The sequence below is a fragment of the Dendropsophus ebraccatus genome, chromosome 5 (assembly GCF_027789765.1).
Source record: "Dendropsophus ebraccatus isolate aDenEbr1 chromosome 5, aDenEbr1.pat, whole genome shotgun sequence".
NCBI lineage: Eukaryota > Metazoa > Chordata > Amphibia > Anura > Hylidae > Dendropsophus > Dendropsophus ebraccatus.
In genome coordinates this window covers 9,805,989-9,826,350 of record NC_091458.1, presented here as the reverse complement: position 1 = coordinate 9,826,350, position 20,362 = coordinate 9,805,989, and the positions used below count along the sequence as shown (strand labels likewise).

Here is a 20,362-nt window from a genome sequence, read left to right as displayed (position 1 = left end):
CCACCACCATCACTACCACCACTCAACCATCATCTCACTACCACCACCATTACTACCACCACCACTCTACTATCATCTCACTACCACCATCGTTACCACCACCATCACTACCACCACTCAACCATCATCTCACTACCACCACCATTACTACCACCACCACTCAACCATCATCTCACTACTACCACCATCACTACCACCACTCTACCATCATCTCACTACCACCATCGCTACCACCACCATTACTACCACCACCACTCTACCATCATCTTACTACCACCACCATCACTACTACCGCTGCCTCATGACTACTACCTCTGTACAATTGTAAACTGCTTTTTGCGCAGTTCCCAATAGCACCCCATGTTTACTAGTACCATCTCACTCCCAGCTGCATCACTACTTCTACTACCCCCAATATCTTCATAACCAGCAACACCACCTCCTTCCATAATGACTGCCGGGACTCTGCTAACCCTCCCTAACCCTTTCTTCCACCCAACCCATCACCACAAACCTTCCCCGTGTCCTCCGGCCCGGGCTGAAGAGTCACCGAACATGGGAGATTGGGTGGAATCTGCAAAAACAAGAAGTCAGTTATTTCTCCTGTTATTTGGTTATAATAGTTCCCACCACCCGTCACCCTGATCCCATAGAGCGAGGGCGGCCATGGGGGGAGATGGCGGCCATGTTACCCTTATACATTCCAATAGTCAGAAACCGGTTGGTTTGAAAGGGGAGTACCCCTTTAAATTCCCCAATTGTGGAGATTTGAATGTGAATATTGATGATATGATAAAGAATTAGAAGAACTGAACCTTTAGAAACAATGTAAAAAATGGCCTTCAAAATTCTCTACAAAATTAGAACTCAGCAATGAAGAGGATATGAGGGACCCGGTCTCTTACCTCGAAGGTGAAAGGGTAGGCGTGCTCGCCCAGCTTCTTGATCAGTCGTTCCTGCAGTCGGGTCAGCGGCTTCTTCTCCTCCGGGACGGGCGGGAAAGCCTGAATGTTGGCCACAAAAAGATCCTTCCGGAAGGTCAACCCCAGAACATCGAGGTCCTCGCGGCCGTAACGGAAAGCACAGGTCAAGGTGACGTACACTGGAAGGACGGGAGACAAAGCCTGGCTGTAATGGGACGTGGGCAGGAGGTGAAAGTTTTAAATAGTAATAGTAAGTTAATTACCAATCTAGATAACTTTGTCAAACTAGTTGATCTAAAAAAAAAAGATTTTCATCGGAGTACCCCTTTAAGTATATGAGGACCCCATACTTGAGGGGCTCAGTCTTTTTCTGATACACATAGGACATGAAGAGACATTACAAAATTATAGGTGGGCACATTGCTTTATGGGGGAAAGACCTACGGTCACCCTCTTCAGCCCCTTCGGTCTCGTGGTCAGCAGGGTCTTGGAAAATTAATCAAGAATTTTCTAAAAATACTCTTCTTGTTATTACTATAGAAAATATTTCACACATCCTACTTCCTGCACTTTGCCCCGCCCCTGAGGAGCACTATTTCCTGTACTTTGCCCCACCCCTGGGGAGCACTGTTTCCTGTACTTTGCCCTGCCCCTGAGGAGAACTATTTCTTGTACTCTGCCCCTCCCCTGAGGAGCACTATTTCCTGTACTTTGCCCCGCCACTGAGGAGCACTATTTCCTGTACTTTGCCCCGCCACTGAGGAGTACTATTTCCTGTACTTAGCCATGCCCCGGGGAGCACTATTTCCTGTACTTTGCCCCGCCCTGAGGAGCACTAATTACTGTACTTTTCCCTGCTCCTGAGGAGCACTATTTCCTGTACTTTGCCCTGCCCCGAGGAGCACTATTTCCTTATTTTGCCCCGCCCCTGAGGAGCACTATTTCCTGTACTTTGCCCCACCCCGAGGAGCACTATTTCCTGTACTTTTCCCCACCCCGAGGAGCACTATTTCCTGTACTTAGCCATGCCCTGGGGAGCCCTATTCCCTGTGCTTTGCCCTGCGGAGCACTATTTCCTTACTTTGCCCTGCCCCTGAGAAGCACTATTTCCTGTACTTTGCCCCGCCCCTGAGGAGCACTATTTCCTGTACTTTGCCCCGCCCCTGAGGAGCACTATTTCCTGTACTTTGCCTCGCCCTGAGGAGCACTATTTCCTGTACTTTTCGACGCCCCGAGAAGCACTATTTTCTGTACTTTGCCCCTCCCCTGAGGAGCACTATTTCCTGTACTTTGCCCCACCTCGAGGAGCACTATTTCCCTACTTTGCCCTGCCCCTGAGAAGCACTATTTTATGTACTTTGCCCCGCCACTGAGGAGCACTATTTCCTGTACTTTTCGACGCCCCGAGAAGCACTATTTTCTGTACTTTGCCCTGGGAAGCACTATCTCCTGTACTTTGCCCTGCTCCTAAGGAGCACTATTTCCTTACTTTGCCCTGCCCCGAGGAGCACTATTTCCTGTACTTTGCCCTGCCCCAAGGAGCACTATCTGCTGTACTTTGCAACGATCCTGAGGAGCACTATTTCCTGTACTTTTCCACGCCCCGAGAAGCACTATTTCCTGTACTTTTTCACGCCCCAAGAAGCACTATTTCCTGTACTTTGCCCCACCCCGAGGAGCACTATTTCCTGTACTTTGCCCACCCCTGAGGAGCACTATTTCCTTTACTTTGCTCCGCCCCGAGAAGCACTATTTTCTGTACTTTGCCCTGCCCCGAGGAGCACTAATTCCTGTACTTTGCCCCGAGGAGCACTATTTCCTGTACTTTGTCACGCTCCTGAGGTGCACTATTTCCTGTACTTTGCCACGCCCCCGATGAGTACTATAAGGACTTGATGGATATAAGATGCCCCATTGACATCCCCTGCACCCGATCTTGAGACGTTTGACCTGGGAGGACATCACATACGTTACCTTTCCTTTCCTTCAAGTATTCGGGATCCACCAAAACGACTCCATCTGGAAAATAACAAGAAATATAGAAATGTGAGAATACACAAGGAGACCTGGAGCGCCCCCTGGGGTCAGGCTGTGCGGGGTCGGATCGTATAGATCTTTATAGGGGAAGAGAAGAGAGCAGAGTAGTCAGTGACTTATGTGCGGTAAATCTTTGTCAGCAGGGGCCGCTCTGTGTATGGTGCTCAGGAGAGAAGGCAGGAAGGATTAGTACGGCAGCCTTCTCCACCGCTCAGTATTTGCACATTACACACTGCGCCGTTTATCTGTCTATTTACACAAGTCATCAAACAACTTCACCGCTGCCCGAGAATATAATCTGCTGCTCTTGAAGGATCAGCGTGATGAGCACGATGAGTATGCTCAACACCAGGCGCAAGTATCTGCCTGACAGCTATGCTCATTACTATGTGTAAGTATCTGCCTGACAGCTATGCTCATCATTTGCCAGGGACTGCTCAGCAAGTATGCTCATAATGATACAGCGGCTGCCTATTATGTATGCTCATCATGATACAGTAACTACCTATCACGTATGCTCATCATGATACAGTAACTGCCTATTACACATGCTCATCATGATACAGTAACTGCCTATTACGTATGCGCATCATGATACAGTAACTACCTATCACGTATGCTCATCATGATACAGTAACTGCCTATTACGTATGCTCATCATGATACAGTAACTACCTATCACGTATGCTCATCATGATACAGTAACTGCCTATTACGTATGCACATCATGATACAGTAACTGCCTATTACGTATGCTCATCATGATACAGTAACTGCCTATTACGTATGCTCATCATGATACAGTAACTGCCTATTACGTATGCTGATCATTTAGCAGTGACTGCTCATCAAGTACTGTATCCTCATCATGATACAGTAACTGCCTGACACGTATGCTCATGATGATACAATAACTGCCTATTACGTATGCTCATCAAGATACAGTTTTTACCTGTCACGTATGCTTATCATGATACAGTTACTACCTGTAACGTATGCTCATCATGATACAGTTTTTACCTGTCACGCATGCTCATCATGATACAGTTACTGCCTATTACATATGCTCATCATGATACAGTAAATACCTGTCACAAATGCTCATCATGATACAGTAACTACCTATTACGTATGCTCATCATGATACAGTAACTACCTATCACGTATGCTCATCATGATACAGTAACTACCTATCACGTATGCTCATCATGATACAGTAACTGCCTATTACGTATGCTCATCATGATACAGTTACTGCCTATTACGTATGCTCATCATGATACAGTAACTACTTGTCATGTATGCTCATCATGATACAGTTTCTGCCTAATATGTATGCTCAACATAATACAGTAACTACTTGTCACGTATGCTTATCATGATACAGTAACTACCTGTAACATATGCTCTTCATGATACAGTAAATACCTGTCACGTATGCTCATCATGATACAGTAACTACCTGTCATGTATGCTTATCATGATACAGTTACTACCTGTCACGTATGCTCATCATGATACAGTAACTACCTGTCACGTATGCTCATCATGATACAGTAACTACCTGTCACGTATGCTCATCATGATACAGTTACTACCTGTCACGTATGCTCATCATGATACAGTTACAACCTGTCACGTATGCTCATCATGATACAGTTACTACCTGTCACGTATGCTCATCATGATACAGTTACTACCTGTCACGTATGCTCATCATGATACAGTTACTACCTGTCACGTATGCTCATCATGATACAGTAAATACCTGTCACGTATGCTCATCATGATATAGTTACTACCAATTACGTATGCTCATCATGATACAGTAACTACTTGTTATGTATGCTCATCATGATACAGTTACTACCTGTCACGTATGCTCATCATGATACAGTAAATACCTGTCACATATGCTCATCATGATATAGTTACTACCAATTACGTATGCTCATCATGATACAGTAACTACTTGTCATGTATGCTCATCATGATACAGTTTCTGCCTAATATGTATGCTTATGATACAGTAACTACCTGTCACGTATGCTCATCATGATACAGTAACTACCTATCACGTATGCTCATCATTACACAGTAACTAACTGCTCATCATTAGTTTTTAATCAGTATTTTTGAGGTGGCAGGATAAAAGGCTGGGACTGGAGTTATTCCTGCTCCCGACCCCTGATGACTGCTGGTGTGTATGGAGCGTGCTTAGCCTTTGAGCTTGCCCCTCACTCCAACATAAGGTTGTTGCTATAACTCAATCCATCTAATCCACATCCAATGAGCCGCAGGTCATCAGTGAGGTCTGATGTTGGGGAACATGGCCGGGTATAAGGTGAGGGATGAGGTCAGGACTTGCTTTGACTCTCTATATATGTTCTTGTATGTTCTTGTATCTGACAAATCCAGATCCCTTCATCAGATGGTAACCTGGATCAATCCCTTGGAGGAATAAGCCTCCACCACTTTATTCAGCCACCAGCTGGGATCGAGCATACTTGTAGGGTCCCAGAGCAGGCGTGCCACTATGTATGTGTTACACTTTGGGCTAAAGGTTGACTTCTTTATGCTTGCCACTAGATGTCTCACTTTTTCCCTAAGGGTTAACAACGCACGTCTCTATGTTATGTTTGCCACACTGTTGTCCAATCCTTAGACTGGGTACCACACACTAGACAACCTGTCACACACTCAGTCTTAGGCTTTTCCAGAAACGTCTCCACCAATGGGAGCTTAGACCTGTCCACCCCTATTTAACTCCCTGTTAGTTCCTGGGTAGGGGTCTTCTAGTCTAGTAAGTATAGAGAGAGTAGACAAATACAGTTTGTTCCTGCAGCTTATGCTTGGGCCTGGCCTAGAGGCCAGGACCCCTGACAGGGACTAGATGCTACTAATTTCTTCCCAGATATTACACTAAACCCACTGTGCAGTGCTCAAGCTGAAGGTGGGGTAACTGCCTCACAGGGAAAACCTTGAATACATCAGGGGGGCAATTAGCTACATTAGTCAGGACCTTCCAAGAAAGTATAGGTTCATGGGCAGTGGAGCAAAGTGCAACTAGGCTGACGTACTCCATTGATCCTCGCTCAGCCATCTCAGGGAACCTTATGTAACTAGCTACACCCGATTGTGCAATCCTGGGGCTTGTACTACCAGACCTGGCACTCTGTGGTCTCTTCTGGCAGAAAGCCGTATCTGTTAGACCAAGAGTAAGAGCTTCTTCTATAAAGATTACTTCATAGAGTACAGATGTCCAGACAGAGTACTGTACTATCTATACAAGGCTCCTCTGATACCCGCTAGGGTGTGAGCCACAGATACATAAGGGGTGGAGGTGCTCATATTTTTGGTTTTGGTTTTGTTTTTTTTCCTGCAGCCAATAATTACATCCATTTTTAAGGAAGAGAAAAGACGGACGCCACGGAGAAGCTTCGCAGGTCGAATATTAAATTCCTTCACGCTGAGAGAAAATGAATTACCGATGACGGAAGAAAGTGATATTAGAGCGAGAGGCGACAAGCAACGACCTTTAGAATCCACAGTCCACTGTAATAAGGGATTCCTTAAAGGAGAAGTCCCGTGAAAATTTTTATTTAAGTATTGTATTGGCCCTTAAAAGTTATACAAAATCACCAATATACACTTATTATGGGAAATGCTTATAAAGTGCTTTTTTCCCTGCACTTAATACTGCATCAAGGCTTCACTTCCTGGATGACATGGTGATGTCACTTCCTGGATAACATGGTGATGTCACTTCCTGGATAACACGGTGATGTCACTTCCTGGATAACATGGTGATGTCACGACCCGACTCCCAGAGCTGTGCGGGCTGTGGCTGCTGAAGAGGATGATGGCAGGGGGACACTGAGGGACACAGGGCACTGGAGGGACACTGAGCATCCCCCTCCCATCATCCTCTCCAGCAGCCACAGCCCACACAGCTCTGGAAGTCGGGTTGTGACATCACCATGTTATCCAGGAAGTGACATCACCATGTTATCCAGGAAGTGACATCACCATAATATCCAGAAAGTGACATCACCATGTTATCCAGGAAGTGACATCACCATGTTATCCAGGAAGTGACATCACCATGTTACCCAGGAAGTGACATCACCATGTTACCCAGGAAGAGACATCACCATGTTATCCAGGAAGTGACATCACCATTTTATCCAGGAAGTGACATCACCATGTTATCCAGGAAGTGACATCACCATTTTTATTCAGGAAGTGACATCACCATTTTATCCAGGAAGTGACATCACCATGTTATCCAGGAAGTGACATCACCATTTTATCCAGGAAGTGAAGCCTTGATGCAGTAGTAAGTGCAGGGAAAAAATCCCTTAATGTGCATTTCCCATAATAAGTGTATATTAGTGATTTGTATAACTTTTGGGGGGGCAAAACAATACTTTCATCATAGCTCCCAACCGTCCCGGATTCCGCGGGACAGTCCCGTTTTCGGGGTGCTGTCCCGCGGTCCCGGAACAGCCCCCCGTGTCCCGCATTATATGTGGCCCCACCAAAAAAACAATAAACCAGTAATTCACCTGCCCGCCGGTCCCAGCAGCTCCTCTCCCGGCAGAGCGCGCGCTCCCGTCATCCTCCGGGGCGGGCAGCGGGGTATACAGACACTGACTGTGCCGGAAGTGACCTGCAGCCTCTGTCATGAATCACTTCCGGCACAGTCAGTGTCTGTATACCCCGCTGCCCACCCCGGAGGATGACGGGAGCGCGCGCTCTGTCGGGAGAGGAGCTGCTGGGACCGGCGGACAGGTGAGTTACTGGTTTATTGTTTTTCTGGTCGCTACTATGTGGGGCACTATATGGGGGGATTGGCTACTATGTGGGGTACTATATGGGGGGATTGGCTACTATGTGGGGCACTATATGGAGGGATTGGCTACTATGTGGGGGGATTGGCTACTATTTGGGGCACTATATGGGGGGATTGGCTACTATGTGGGGCACTATATGGGGGCATTGGCTACTATGTGGGGCACTATATGGGGGGATTGGCTACTATGTGGGGCACTATATGCATAGCTCCCAACCGTCCCGGATTCTGCGGGACAGTTCCGTTTTCGGGGTGCTGTCCCGCAGTCCCGGAACGGCCCCCCGTGTCCCGCATTATATGTGGCCCCACCAAAAAAACAATAAACCAGTAACTCACCTGACTGCCGGTCCCAGCAGCTCCTCTCCTGACAGAGCGCACGCTCCCGTCATCCTCCGGGGCGGGCAGCAGGGTATACAGACACTGACTGTACCGGAAGTGACTTGCAGCCTCTGTCATGAATCACAGTCAGTGTCTGTATACCCCGTGAGTTACTGGTTTATTGTTTTTCTGGTCGGGCCACACAAATGGGGGGATTGGCTACTATGTGGGGCACTATAGGGGGGGATTGGCTACTATGTGGGGTACTATATGGGGGATTGGATACTATGTGGGGCACTATATGGGGGGATTGGATACTATGTGGGGCACTATATGGGGGGTTGGCTACTATGTGGGGGGATTGGCTACTATGTGGGGCACTATATGGGGATTGGCTACTATGTGGGGCACTATATGGGGGGATTGTCTACTATATGGTGGGGATTGGATTCTATGTGGGGCACTATATAGGGGGATTGGCTACTATATGGGGGGATTGGCTACTATGTGGGGCACTCTATAGGGGATTGGCTACTATGTGGGGCACTATATGGGGGATTGGCTACTATATCGGGCATTTTTGGGGGGATTGGATACTGTATAGGGCACTATTCAGTCAGCAGCATGTGGTGACTGTAGGGGAGTGGCTATGGAGGGTTGCTATGGGGGCGTGGCTATGGAGGGCCGCTATGGGGCGTGGCTATGGGGACCGTGGCGCACATGTCCCTCTTTGCTCTTTGCAAAAGTTGGGAGGTATGCTTTCATAAAAATTTTCAACAGACTTGTCCTTTAAAGAAGACTGCACATAATAAAATATTAAGGGGAACCTCGCCTCTAGTCACCCTGTGGTATGTCATAGAGACACAAGAGGCAGGAGCACAGGAACTACCAATACCTATCAATACTACCAATACCTATCAATACTACCAATACCTACCCAGTATCAGGACTATGAGGACAGTGACAAAGAGGGCGATCACTCCTGAGTAGATAAATAAATCTGAGGCCCCTGAGATGTTTGTGATCCCCAGTTGAGTGGAAATTTATTTTAGACTGGATGAATCAATACAGAGCTGTAAATCCCAGAGTCACCATTAGGGGGAGCTCACTGCATAATTATAAAACAGCATATAGTACGGTATATATAGTATATAGTGTAGTGTGTAGATATAGTATAGTGTGTAGATATAGTATATAGTATAGTGTGTAGATATAGTATATAGTATAGTGTGTACATATAGTATAGTGTGTGGATATAGTATATAGTATAGTGTGTAGATATAGTATATAGTATAGTGTGTAGATATAGTATAGTGTGTAGATATAGTATATAGTATAGTGTGTAGATATAGTATAGTGTGTAGATATAGTAAAGTGTGTAGATATAGTATAGTGTGTAGATATAGTATATAGTATAGTGTGTACATATAGTATAGTGTGTAGATATAGTATATAGTATAGTGTGTACATATAGTATATAGTATAGTGTGTAGATATAGTATATAGTATAGTGTGTACATATAGTATAGTGTGTAGATATAGTATATAGTATAGTGTGTACATATAGTATAGTGTGTACATATAGTATATAGTATAGTGTGTACATATAGTATAGTGTGTAGATATAGTATATAGTATAGTGTGTAGATATAGTATAGTGTGTACATATAGTATATAGTATAGTGTGTACATATAGTATAGTGTGTAGATATAGTATATAGTATAGTGTGTAGATATAGTATATAGTATAGTGTGTACATATAGTATATAGTATAGTGTGTAGATATAGTATAGTGTGTAGATATAGTATATAGTATAGTGTGTAGATATAGTATATAGTATAGTGTGTACATATAGTATATAGTGTAGTGTGTACATATAGTATATAGTATAGTGTGTACATATAGGGAGGCATTTATTAAGTCCGGCGTTTTTTACGCCGGACTTAAAAATGCCCCCGCAGCTCCGGCGGTACTGGGATTTATGTAGAGGCGGACTGCCTGTACATAAATCCTGTGCGCGCCGCTGCGCACCGCCGAAAACCTACGCCAGCTGAGGACTGGAGTAGGTTTTCGGCGTACATTTGGGCGGGACGGATGATAAATCGCGCGGACTCTGAGTCCGCGCCCTCCGTTCCGCCCACTTCCCGCCTACTTTCCGCCCCCTGGCGTACTCGGCGGAAAGTGCCGATTTGCGATTATTTTATTCGCAAATCGGCCATTTGCGTATAAAATAATACGCAAATCGGCACTTTCCGCCAAAAATCATCCGTCCGCCGGATGATACATGTGGCCCATAGTATAGTGTGTAGATATAGTATATAGTATAGTGTGTAGATATAGTATAGTGTGTAGATATAGTATATAGTATAGTGTGTAGATATAGTATAGTGTGTAGATATAGTATATAGTATAGTGTGTAGATATAGTATATAGTGTAGTGTGTACATATAGTATAGTGTGTACATATAGTATATAGTATAGTGTGTAGATATAGTATATAGTATAGTGTGTAGATATAGTATAGTGTGTAGATATAGTATATAGTGCAGTGTGTACATATAGTATAGTGTGTAGATATAGTATATAGTATAGTGTGTACATATAGTATAGAGTATTGTATATATCGTCATATCTTTCGCACTCACCTACGGGGTCCACGACATCTATGTGATCCACAAAGTCCCTCTTCCCCAGATACACGGTGAGCTGTGCGGGGAGAAAAGCAGGATGTCAGTCAGCGGATCACTGTTACCCCACCAGGCAGGGATATCTGCCCCCACATTGTACGAACCTGCCCCCCACCCTGCCGATCCATCATATGAGACACTAACCCACTGCACACCAGGGACTGAGACACTAACCCACTGCACACCAGGGACTGAGACACTAACCCACTGCACACCAGGGACTGAGACACTAACCCACTGCACACCAGGGACTGAGACACTAACCCACTGCACACCAGGGACTGAGACACTAACCCACTGCACACCAGGGACTGAGACACTAAACCACTGCACACCAGGGACTAAGACACTAAACCACTGCACACCAGGGACTGAGACACTAAACCACTCCACACCAGGGACTGAGACACTAAACCACTGCACACCAGGGACTGAGACACTAACCCACTGCACACCAGGGACAGCGACACTAAACCACTGCACACCAGGGACAGCGACACTAAACCACTGCACACCAGGGACTGAGACACTAACCCACTGCACACCAGGGACTGAGACACTAACAGGGACTGAGACACTAAACCACAGGACACCAGGGACTGAGATACTAAACCACTGCACACCAGTGACTGAGACACTAACCCACTGCACACCAGGGACTGAGACACCAAACCACTGCACACCGGGGACTGAGACACTAAACCACTGCACACCAGGGACTGAGACACTAAACCACTGCACACCAGGGACGGAGACACTAAACCACTGCACACCAGGGACTGAGACACTAAACCACTGCACACCAGGGACTGAGACACTAACCCACTGCACACCAGGGACCGAGACACTAACCCACTGCACACCAGGGACTGAGACACTAACCCACTGCACACCAGGGACTGAGACAGTAAACCATTGCACACCAGGGACTGAGACACTAACCCACTGCACACCAGGGACTAAGACACTAACCCACTGCACACCAGGGACTGAGACACTAACCCACTGGACACCAGGGACTGAGACACTAAACCACTGCACAACAGGGACTGAGACACTAAACCACTGCACACCAGGGACTGAGACACTAACCCACTGCACACCAGGGACCGAGACACTAACCCACTGCACACCAGGGACTGAGACACTAACCCACTGCACACCAGGGACAAGGGTACTAAACCACTGCACACCAGGGACTGAGACACTTACCCACTACACCAGGGACTGAGACACTAACCAACTGCACACCAGGGACTGAGACACTAAACCACTGCACACCAGGGACTGAGACACTAATCCACTGCACACCAGGGACTGAGACACTAAACCACTGCACACCAGGGACTGAGATACTAAACCACTGCACACCAGGGACTGAGACACTTACCCACTACACCAGGGACTGAGACACTAACCAACTGCACACCAGGGACTGAGACACTTACCCACTGCACACCAGGGACTGAGACACTAACCCACTGCACACGAGGGACTGAGATACTAAACCACTGCACACCAGGGACTGAGACACTTACCCACTACACCAGGGACTGAGACACTAACCAACTGCACACCAGGGACTGAGACACTTACCCACTACACCAGGGACTGAGACACTAATCCACTGCACACCAGGGACTGAGACACTAAATCTCTGGACACCAGGGACTGAGAAACTAACCCACTGCACACCAGGGACTGAGACACTAAACCACTGCACACCAGGGACTAAGACACTGAACCACTGCACACCAGGGACTGAGACACTAACCCACTGCACACCAGGGACTGAGACACTAAACCACTGCACACCAGTGACTGAGACACTAACCCACTGCACACCAGGGACTGAGACACTAAACCACTGCACACCAGGGACTGAGACACTAACCCACTGCACACCAGGGACTGAGACACTAAACCACTGCACACCAGGGACTGAGACACTAAACCACTGCACACCAGGGACTGAGACACTAAACCACTGCACACCAGGGACTGAGACACTAAACCACAGCACACCAGGGACTGAGACACTAAACCACTGCACACCAGGGACTGAGACACTAAACCTCTACACACCAGGGACTGAGACACTAAACCACTGCACACCAGGGACTGAGACACTAAACCACAGCACACCAGGGACAAGGGTACTAAACCACTGCACACCAGGGACTGAGACACTAACCAACTGCACACCAGGGACTGAGACACTAACCCACTGGACACCAGGGACTGAAACACTAATCCACTGCACACCAGGGACTGAGAGACTAAACCACTGGACACCAGGGACTGAGACACTAATCCACTGCACACCAGGGACTGAGATACTAAACCACTGCACACCAGGGACTGAGACACTAAACCACTGCACACCAGGGACTGAGACACTAACCCACTGCACACCAGGGACTGAGACACTAAACCACTGCACACCAGGGACTGAGACACTAAATCTCTGGACACCAGGGACTGAGACACTAAACCACTGGACACCAGGGACTGAGACACTAACCCACTGGACATCAGGGACTGAGACACTAAACCACTGGACACCAGGGACTGAGACACTAAACCACTGCACACCAGGGACTGAGACACTAAACCACTGCAAACCAGGGACTGAGACACTAACCCACTGCACACCAGGGACTGAGACACTAAACCACTGGACACCAGGGACTGAGACACTAAACCACTGGACACCAGGGACTGAGACACTAACCCACTGCACACCAGGGACTGAGACACTAAACCACTGCACACCAGGGACTGAGACACTAACCCACTGCACACCAGGGACCGAGACACTAACCCACTGGACACCAGGGACTGAGACACTAAACCACTGGACACCAGGGATTGAGACACTAAACCACTGGACACCAGGGACTGAGACACTAACCCACTGCACACCAGGGACTGAGACACTAAACCACTGCACAAAAGGGACTGAGACACTAAACCACTGCACACCAGGGACTGAGACACTAAACTAATGGACACTAGAGACTGGGAGAAAAAATGATGAGCTGAGTCCAGGTCCTAGTTATTATACTGATGAGCTCGGGCCGGGTCCTGTTACTATACTGATGAGCTCGGGCCGGGTCCTGGTTATTATACTGATGAGCTCGGGCCGGGTCCTGGTTACTATACTGATGAGCTCGGGCCGGATCCTGGTTATTATACTGATGAGCTCGGGCCGGGTCCTGGTTATTATACTGATGAGCTCGGGCCGAGTCCTGGTTACTATACTGATGAGCTCGGGCCGGGTCCTGGTTATTATACTGATGAGCTCCGGCCGGGTCCTGGTTATTATACTGATGAGCTCAGGCCGGGTCCTAGTTACTATACTGATGAGCTCGGGCCGGGTCCTGGTTATTATACTGATGAGCTCAGGCCGGGTCCTGGTTATTATACTGATGAGCTCGGGCCGGGTCCTGGTTATTATACTGATGAGCTCGGGCCGGGTCCGGTTATTATACTGATGAGCTCAGGCCGGGTCCTGGTTACTATACTGATGAGCTCGGGCCGGGTCCTGGTTACTATACTGATGAGCTCAGGCCGGGTCCTGGTTACTATACTGATGAGCTCAGGCCGGGTCCTGGTTACTATACTGATGAGCTCGGGCCGGGTCCTGGTTACTATACTGATGAGCTCGGGCCGGGTCCTGGTTACTATACTGATGAGCTCGGGCCGGGTCCTGGTTATTATACTGATGAGCTCGGGCCGGGTCCTGGTTATTATACTGATGAGCTCAGGCCGGGTCCTGGTTATTATACTGATGAGCTCGGGCCGGGTCCTGGTTACTATACTGATGAGCTCGGGCCGGGTCCTGGTTACTATACTGATGAGCTCGGGCCGGGTCCTGGTTACTATACTGATGAGCTCGGGCCGTGTCCTGGTTACTATACTGATGAGCTCGGGCCGGGTCCTGGTTATTATACTGATGAGCTCGGGCCGGGTCCTGGTTATTATACTGATGAGCTCGGGCCGGGTCCTGGTTATTATACTGATGAGCTCGGGCCGGGTCCTGTTATTATACTGATGAGCTCGGGCCGGGTCCTGGTTATTATACTGATGAGCTGAGTCCAGGTCCTAGTTATTATACTGATGAGCTCGGGCCGGGTCCTGGTTATTATACTGATGAGCTCGGGCCGGGTCCTGTTATTATACTGATGAGCTCGGGCCGGGTCCTGGTTACTATACTGATGAGCTCGGGCCGGGTCCTGGTTATTATACTGATGAGCTCCGGCCGGGTCCTGGTTATTATACTGATGAGCTCCGGCCGGGTCCTGGTTATTATACTGATGAGCTCAGGCCGGGTCCTGGTTACTATACTGATGAGCTCGGACCGGGTCCTAGTTATTATACTGATGAGCTCGGGGCGGGTCCTGGTTATTATACTGATGAGCTCGGGCTGAGTCCTGGTTATTATACTGATGAGCTCCGGCCGGGTCCTGGTTATTATACTAATGAGCTCGGGCCGGGTCCTGGTTACTATACTGATGAGCTCGGGCCGGGTCCTGGTTATTATACTGATGAGCTCGGGCCGGGTCCTGGTTATTATACTGATGAGCTCGGGCCGGGTCCTGGTTACTATACTGATGAGCTCAGGCCGGGTCCTGGTTATTATACTGATGAGCTCAGGCCGGGTCCTAGTTATTATACTGATGAGCTCGGGCCGGGTCCGGTTATTATACTGATGAGCTCAGGCCGGGTCCTGGTTACTATAATGATGAGCTCGGGCCGGGTCCTGGTTATTATACTGATGAGCTCAGGCCGGGTCCTGGTTATTATACTGATGAGCTACGGCCGGGTACTGGTTACTATACTGATGAGCTCGGGCCGGGTCCTGGTTATTATACTGATGAGCTCGGGCCGGGTCCTGGTTATTATACTGATGAGCTCGGGACGGGTCCTGGTTACTATACTGATGAGCTCGGGCCGGGTCCTGGTTATTATACTGATGAGCTCGGGCCGGGTCCTGGTTATTATACTGATGAGCTCAGGCCGGGTTCTGGTTATTATACTGATGAGCTCGGGCCGGGTCCTGGTTATTATACTGATGAGCTCGGGTCGGGTCCTGGTTATTATACTGATGAGCTCGGGTCGGGTCCTGGTTACTATACTGATGAGCTCGGGCCGGGTCCTGGTTACTATACTGATGAGCTCGGGTCGGGTCCTGGTTATTATACTGATGAGCTCGGGCCGGGTCCTGGTTACTATACTGATGAGCTCAGGCCGGGTCCTGGTTATTATACTGATGAGCTCAGGCCAGGTCCTGGTTATTATACTGATGAGCTCAGGCCGGGTCCTGGTTATTATACTGATGAGCTCGGGCCGGGTCCTGGTTATTATACTGATGAGCTCGGGCCGGGTCCTGGTTATTATACTGATGAGCTGAGTCCAGGTCCTAGTTATTATACTGATGAGCTCGGGCCGGGTCCTGGTTATTATACTGATGAGCTCGGGCCGGGTCCTGTTATTATACTGATGAGCTCGGGCCGGGTCCTGGTTACTATACTGATGAGCTCGGGCCGGGTCCTGGTTACTATACTGATGAGCTCGGGCCGGGTCCTGGTTATTATACTGATGAGCTCCGGCCGGGTCCTGGTTATTATACTGATGAGCTCCGGCCGGGTCCTGGTTATTATACTGATGAGCTCAGGCCGGGTCCTGGTTACTATACTGATGAGCTCGGACCGGGTCCTAGTTATTATACTGATGAGCTCGGGGCGGGTCCTGGTTATTATACTGATGAGCTCGGGCCGAGTCCTGGTTATTATACTGATGAGCTCCGGCCGGGTCCTGGTTATTATACTGATGAGCTCGGGCCGGGTCCTGGTTACTATACTGATGAGCTCGGGCCGGGTCCTGGTTATTATACTGATGAGCTCGGGCCGGGTCCTGGTTATTATACTGATGAGCTCTGGCCGGGTCCTGGTTACTATACTGATGAGCTCAGGCCGGGTCCTGGTTATTATACTGATGAGCTCAGGCCGGGTCCTAGTTATTATACTGATGAGCTCAGGCCGGGTCCTGGTTACTATAATGATGAGCTCGGGCCGGGTCCTGGTTACTATACTGATGAGCTCGGGCCGGGTCCTGGTTATTATACTGATGAGCTCAGGCCGGGTCCTGGTTATTATACTGATGAGCTCAGGCCGGGTCCTGGTTATTATACTGATGAGCTCAGGCCGGGTCCTGGTTACTATACTGATGAGCTCGGGCCGGGTCCTGGTTATTATACTGATGAGCTCGGGCCGGGTCCTGGTTATTATACTGATGAGCTCGGGCCGGGTCCTGGTTACTATACTGATGAGCTCGGGCCGGGTCCTGGTTATTATACTGATGAGCTCGGGCCGGGTCCTGGTTATTATACTGATGAGCTCAGGCCGGGTTCTGGTTATTATACTGATGAGCTCGGGCCGGGTCCTGGTTATTATACTGATGAGCTCGGGTCGGGTCCTGGTTATTATACTGATGAGCTCGGGTCGGGTCCTGGTTACTATACTGATGAGCTCGGGTCGGGTCCTGGTTACTATACTGATGAGCTCGGGCCGGGTCCTGGTTATTATACTGATGAGCTCGGGCCGGGTCCTGGTTATTATACTGATGAGCTCGGGCCGGGTCCTGGTTACTATACTGATGAGCTCGGGCCGGGTCCTGTTATTATACTAATGAGCTCAGGCCGGGTCCTGGTTATTATACTGATGAGCTCGGGCCGGGTCCGGTTATTATACTGATGAGCTCGGGTCGGGTCCTGGTTATTATACTAATGAGCTCAGGCCGGGTCCTGTTACTATACTGATGAGCTCGGGCCGGGTCCTGGTTATTATACTGATGAGCTCGGGCCGGGTCCTGGTTATTATACTGATGAGTTCGGGGCGGGTCCTGGTTATTATACTGATGAGCTCGGGCCGGGTCCGGTTATTATACTGATGAGCTCGGGTCGGGTCCTGGTTATTATACTGATGAGCTCAGGCCGGGTCCTGGTTATTATACTGATGAGCTCGGGCCGGGTCCTGGTTATTATACTGATGAGCTCGGGCCGGGTCCTGTTACTATACTGATGAGCTCGGGCCGGGTCCGGTTATTATACTGATGAGCTCGGGTCGGGTCCTGGTTATTATACTGATGAGCTCGGGCCGGGTCCTGGTTACTATACTGATGAGCTCGGGTCGGGTCCTGGTTATTATACTGATGAGCTCGGGCCGGGTCCTGGTTACTATACTGATGAGCTCGGGTCGGGTCCTGGTTATTATACTGATGAGCTCCGGCCGGGTCCTGGTTAATATACTGATGAGCTCGGGCCGGGTCCTGGTTATTATACTGATGAGCTCGGGCCGGGTCCTGGTTACTATACTGATGAGCTCAGGCCGGGTCCTGGTTACTATACTGATGAGCTTGGGCCGGGTCCTGGTTATTATACTGATGAGCTCAGGCCGGGTCCTGGTTATTATACTGATGAGCTCAGGCCGGGTCCTGTTACTATACTGATGAGCTCAGGCCGGGTCCTGTTACTATACTGATGAGCTCGGGCCGGGTCCTGGTTACTATACTGATGAGCTCGGGCCGGGTCCTGTTACTATACTGATGAGCTCGGGCCGGGTCCTGGTTACTATACTGATGAGCTCGGGCCGGGTCCTGTTATTATACTGATGAGCTCGGGCCGGGTCCTGTTACTATACTGATGAGCTCAGGCCGGGTCCTGGTTACTATACTGATGAGCTCGGGCCGGGTCCTGTTACTATACTGATGAGCTCGGGCCGGGTCCTGGTTACTATACTGATGAGCTCGGGCCGGGTCCTGTTACTATACTGATGAGCTCGGGCCGGGTCCTGGGTATTATACTGATGAGCTCGGGCCGGGTCCTGTTACTATACTGATGAGCTCGGGCCGGGTCCTGTTACTATACTGATGAGCTCGGGCCGGGTCCTGTTACTATACTGATGAGCTCAGGCCGGGTCCTGGTTATTATACTGATGAGCTCGGGCCGGGTCCTGTTACTATACTGATGAGCTCGGGCCGGGTCCTGTTTCTATACTGATGAGCTCAGGCCGGGTCCTGGTTACTATACTGATGAGCTCGGGCCGGGTCCTGTTACTATACTGATGAGCTCAGGCCGGGTCCTGGTTACTATACTGATGAGCTCGGGCCGGGTCCTGTTACTATACTGATGAGCTCGGGCCGGGTCCTGTTACTATACTGATGAGCTCGGGCCCCTGAGAACAGTCAGTGGATATTACACGGTACATCAGTGATGCCGTTGAGTCGCGGTGCTTGGATTTATACCGCTGCCTCCCTGCTCCTGCGCCGGCCGCGTGATTACACACATAGATAACAGAGGCGGCTCACAGGCGCCCCCTGCTGACTCGCTGCCATCACACTCATTGGTTTTGCTCTCTCTTCTCTCGCAGGATAATACACATCTGATCTCCCAGGAGACGAGGGAAGAAAGGACTTTTTTTCTATTTTTGGAATTGCTGCAATTGTATTATCCAGAGAAGAACGGACACAATACAAGAGGACGAAATACACCCGGGGTCAGCGAGGACTCCCATGGGGCAGATACAGAGGACATGGGGGATCAGCAGACGTCCAGGCTATATACCATTATACTGGCTGATAGCTGCCTCTCCACCCCTGGTGATTATTGTATTTCTGAATGTAGAAAACACTACATCTCCTACAATGCAATACAGGCAGAATTATGTGACCTATATCTGCTGTTATAGACGTGCATGCTTCTACGATTACATGCAGCATATGTGCAGAATACGGAATGCGGCTCTGGAGGAGGAGACATGATGTAACAGCAGAATAGTGAGTGCAGCTCTGGAGGATGAGACATGATGTAACAGCAGAATAGTGAGTGCAGCTCTGGAGGATGAGACAGGATGTAACAGCAGAATAGTGAGTGCAGCTCTGGAGGATGAGACAGGATGTAAGAGCAGAATAGTGAGTGCAGCTCTGGAGGATGAGACAGGATGTAACAGCAGAATAGTGAGTGCAGCTCTGGAGGATGAGACATGATGTAACAGCAGAATAGTGAGTGCAGCTCTGGAGGATGAGACATGATGTAACAGCAGAATAGTGAGTGCAGCTCTGGAGGATGAGACAGGATGTAAGAGCAGAATAGTGAGTGCAGCTCTGGAGGATGAGACATGATGTAACAGCAGAATAGTGAGTGCAGCTCTGGAGGATGAGACAGGATGTAAGAGCAGAATAGTGAGTGCAGCTCTGGAGCATGAGACAGGATGTAACAGCAGAATAGTGAGTGCAGCTCTGGACGATGAGACCTGATGTAACAGCAGAATAGTGAGGGCAGCTCTGGAGGATGAGACAGGATGTAACAGCAGAATTTTAAATGCAGCTCTAGAGGTGACTATAGTACAACAGGATATCTGTTTCCAGTCAATGTAAACAGCATTGAGCCCAGACTGCACTAATACATTGTAACAACTCCACAGATCAGGCCTGGTGTCTGTGCTACTCTCTATTCTCCTCTGCAGTCAGGCCTGGTGT

General features: G+C 48.9%; 1 protein-coding gene across 1 annotated transcript in view; it reads right to left on the bottom strand.

The window, feature by feature from the left end:
- LOC138792258 (beta-arrestin-1) overlaps window positions 1-20,362 on the bottom strand; it is a 112,914-nt gene that overhangs the window by 16,771 nt on the left and 75,781 nt on the right. The window contains exons 3-6 of the mRNA XM_069969466.1: window positions 10,781-10,841; window positions 2,898-2,942; window positions 906-1,102; window positions 515-574 (exon numbers count right to left, since the gene is read on the bottom strand). Of these exons, the coding sequence (XP_069825567.1) occupies window positions 515-574; window positions 906-1,102; window positions 2,898-2,942; window positions 10,781-10,841 (363 nt within the window). The remainder of the gene's footprint in view (window positions 1-514; window positions 575-905; window positions 1,103-2,897; window positions 2,943-10,780; window positions 10,842-20,362) is intronic.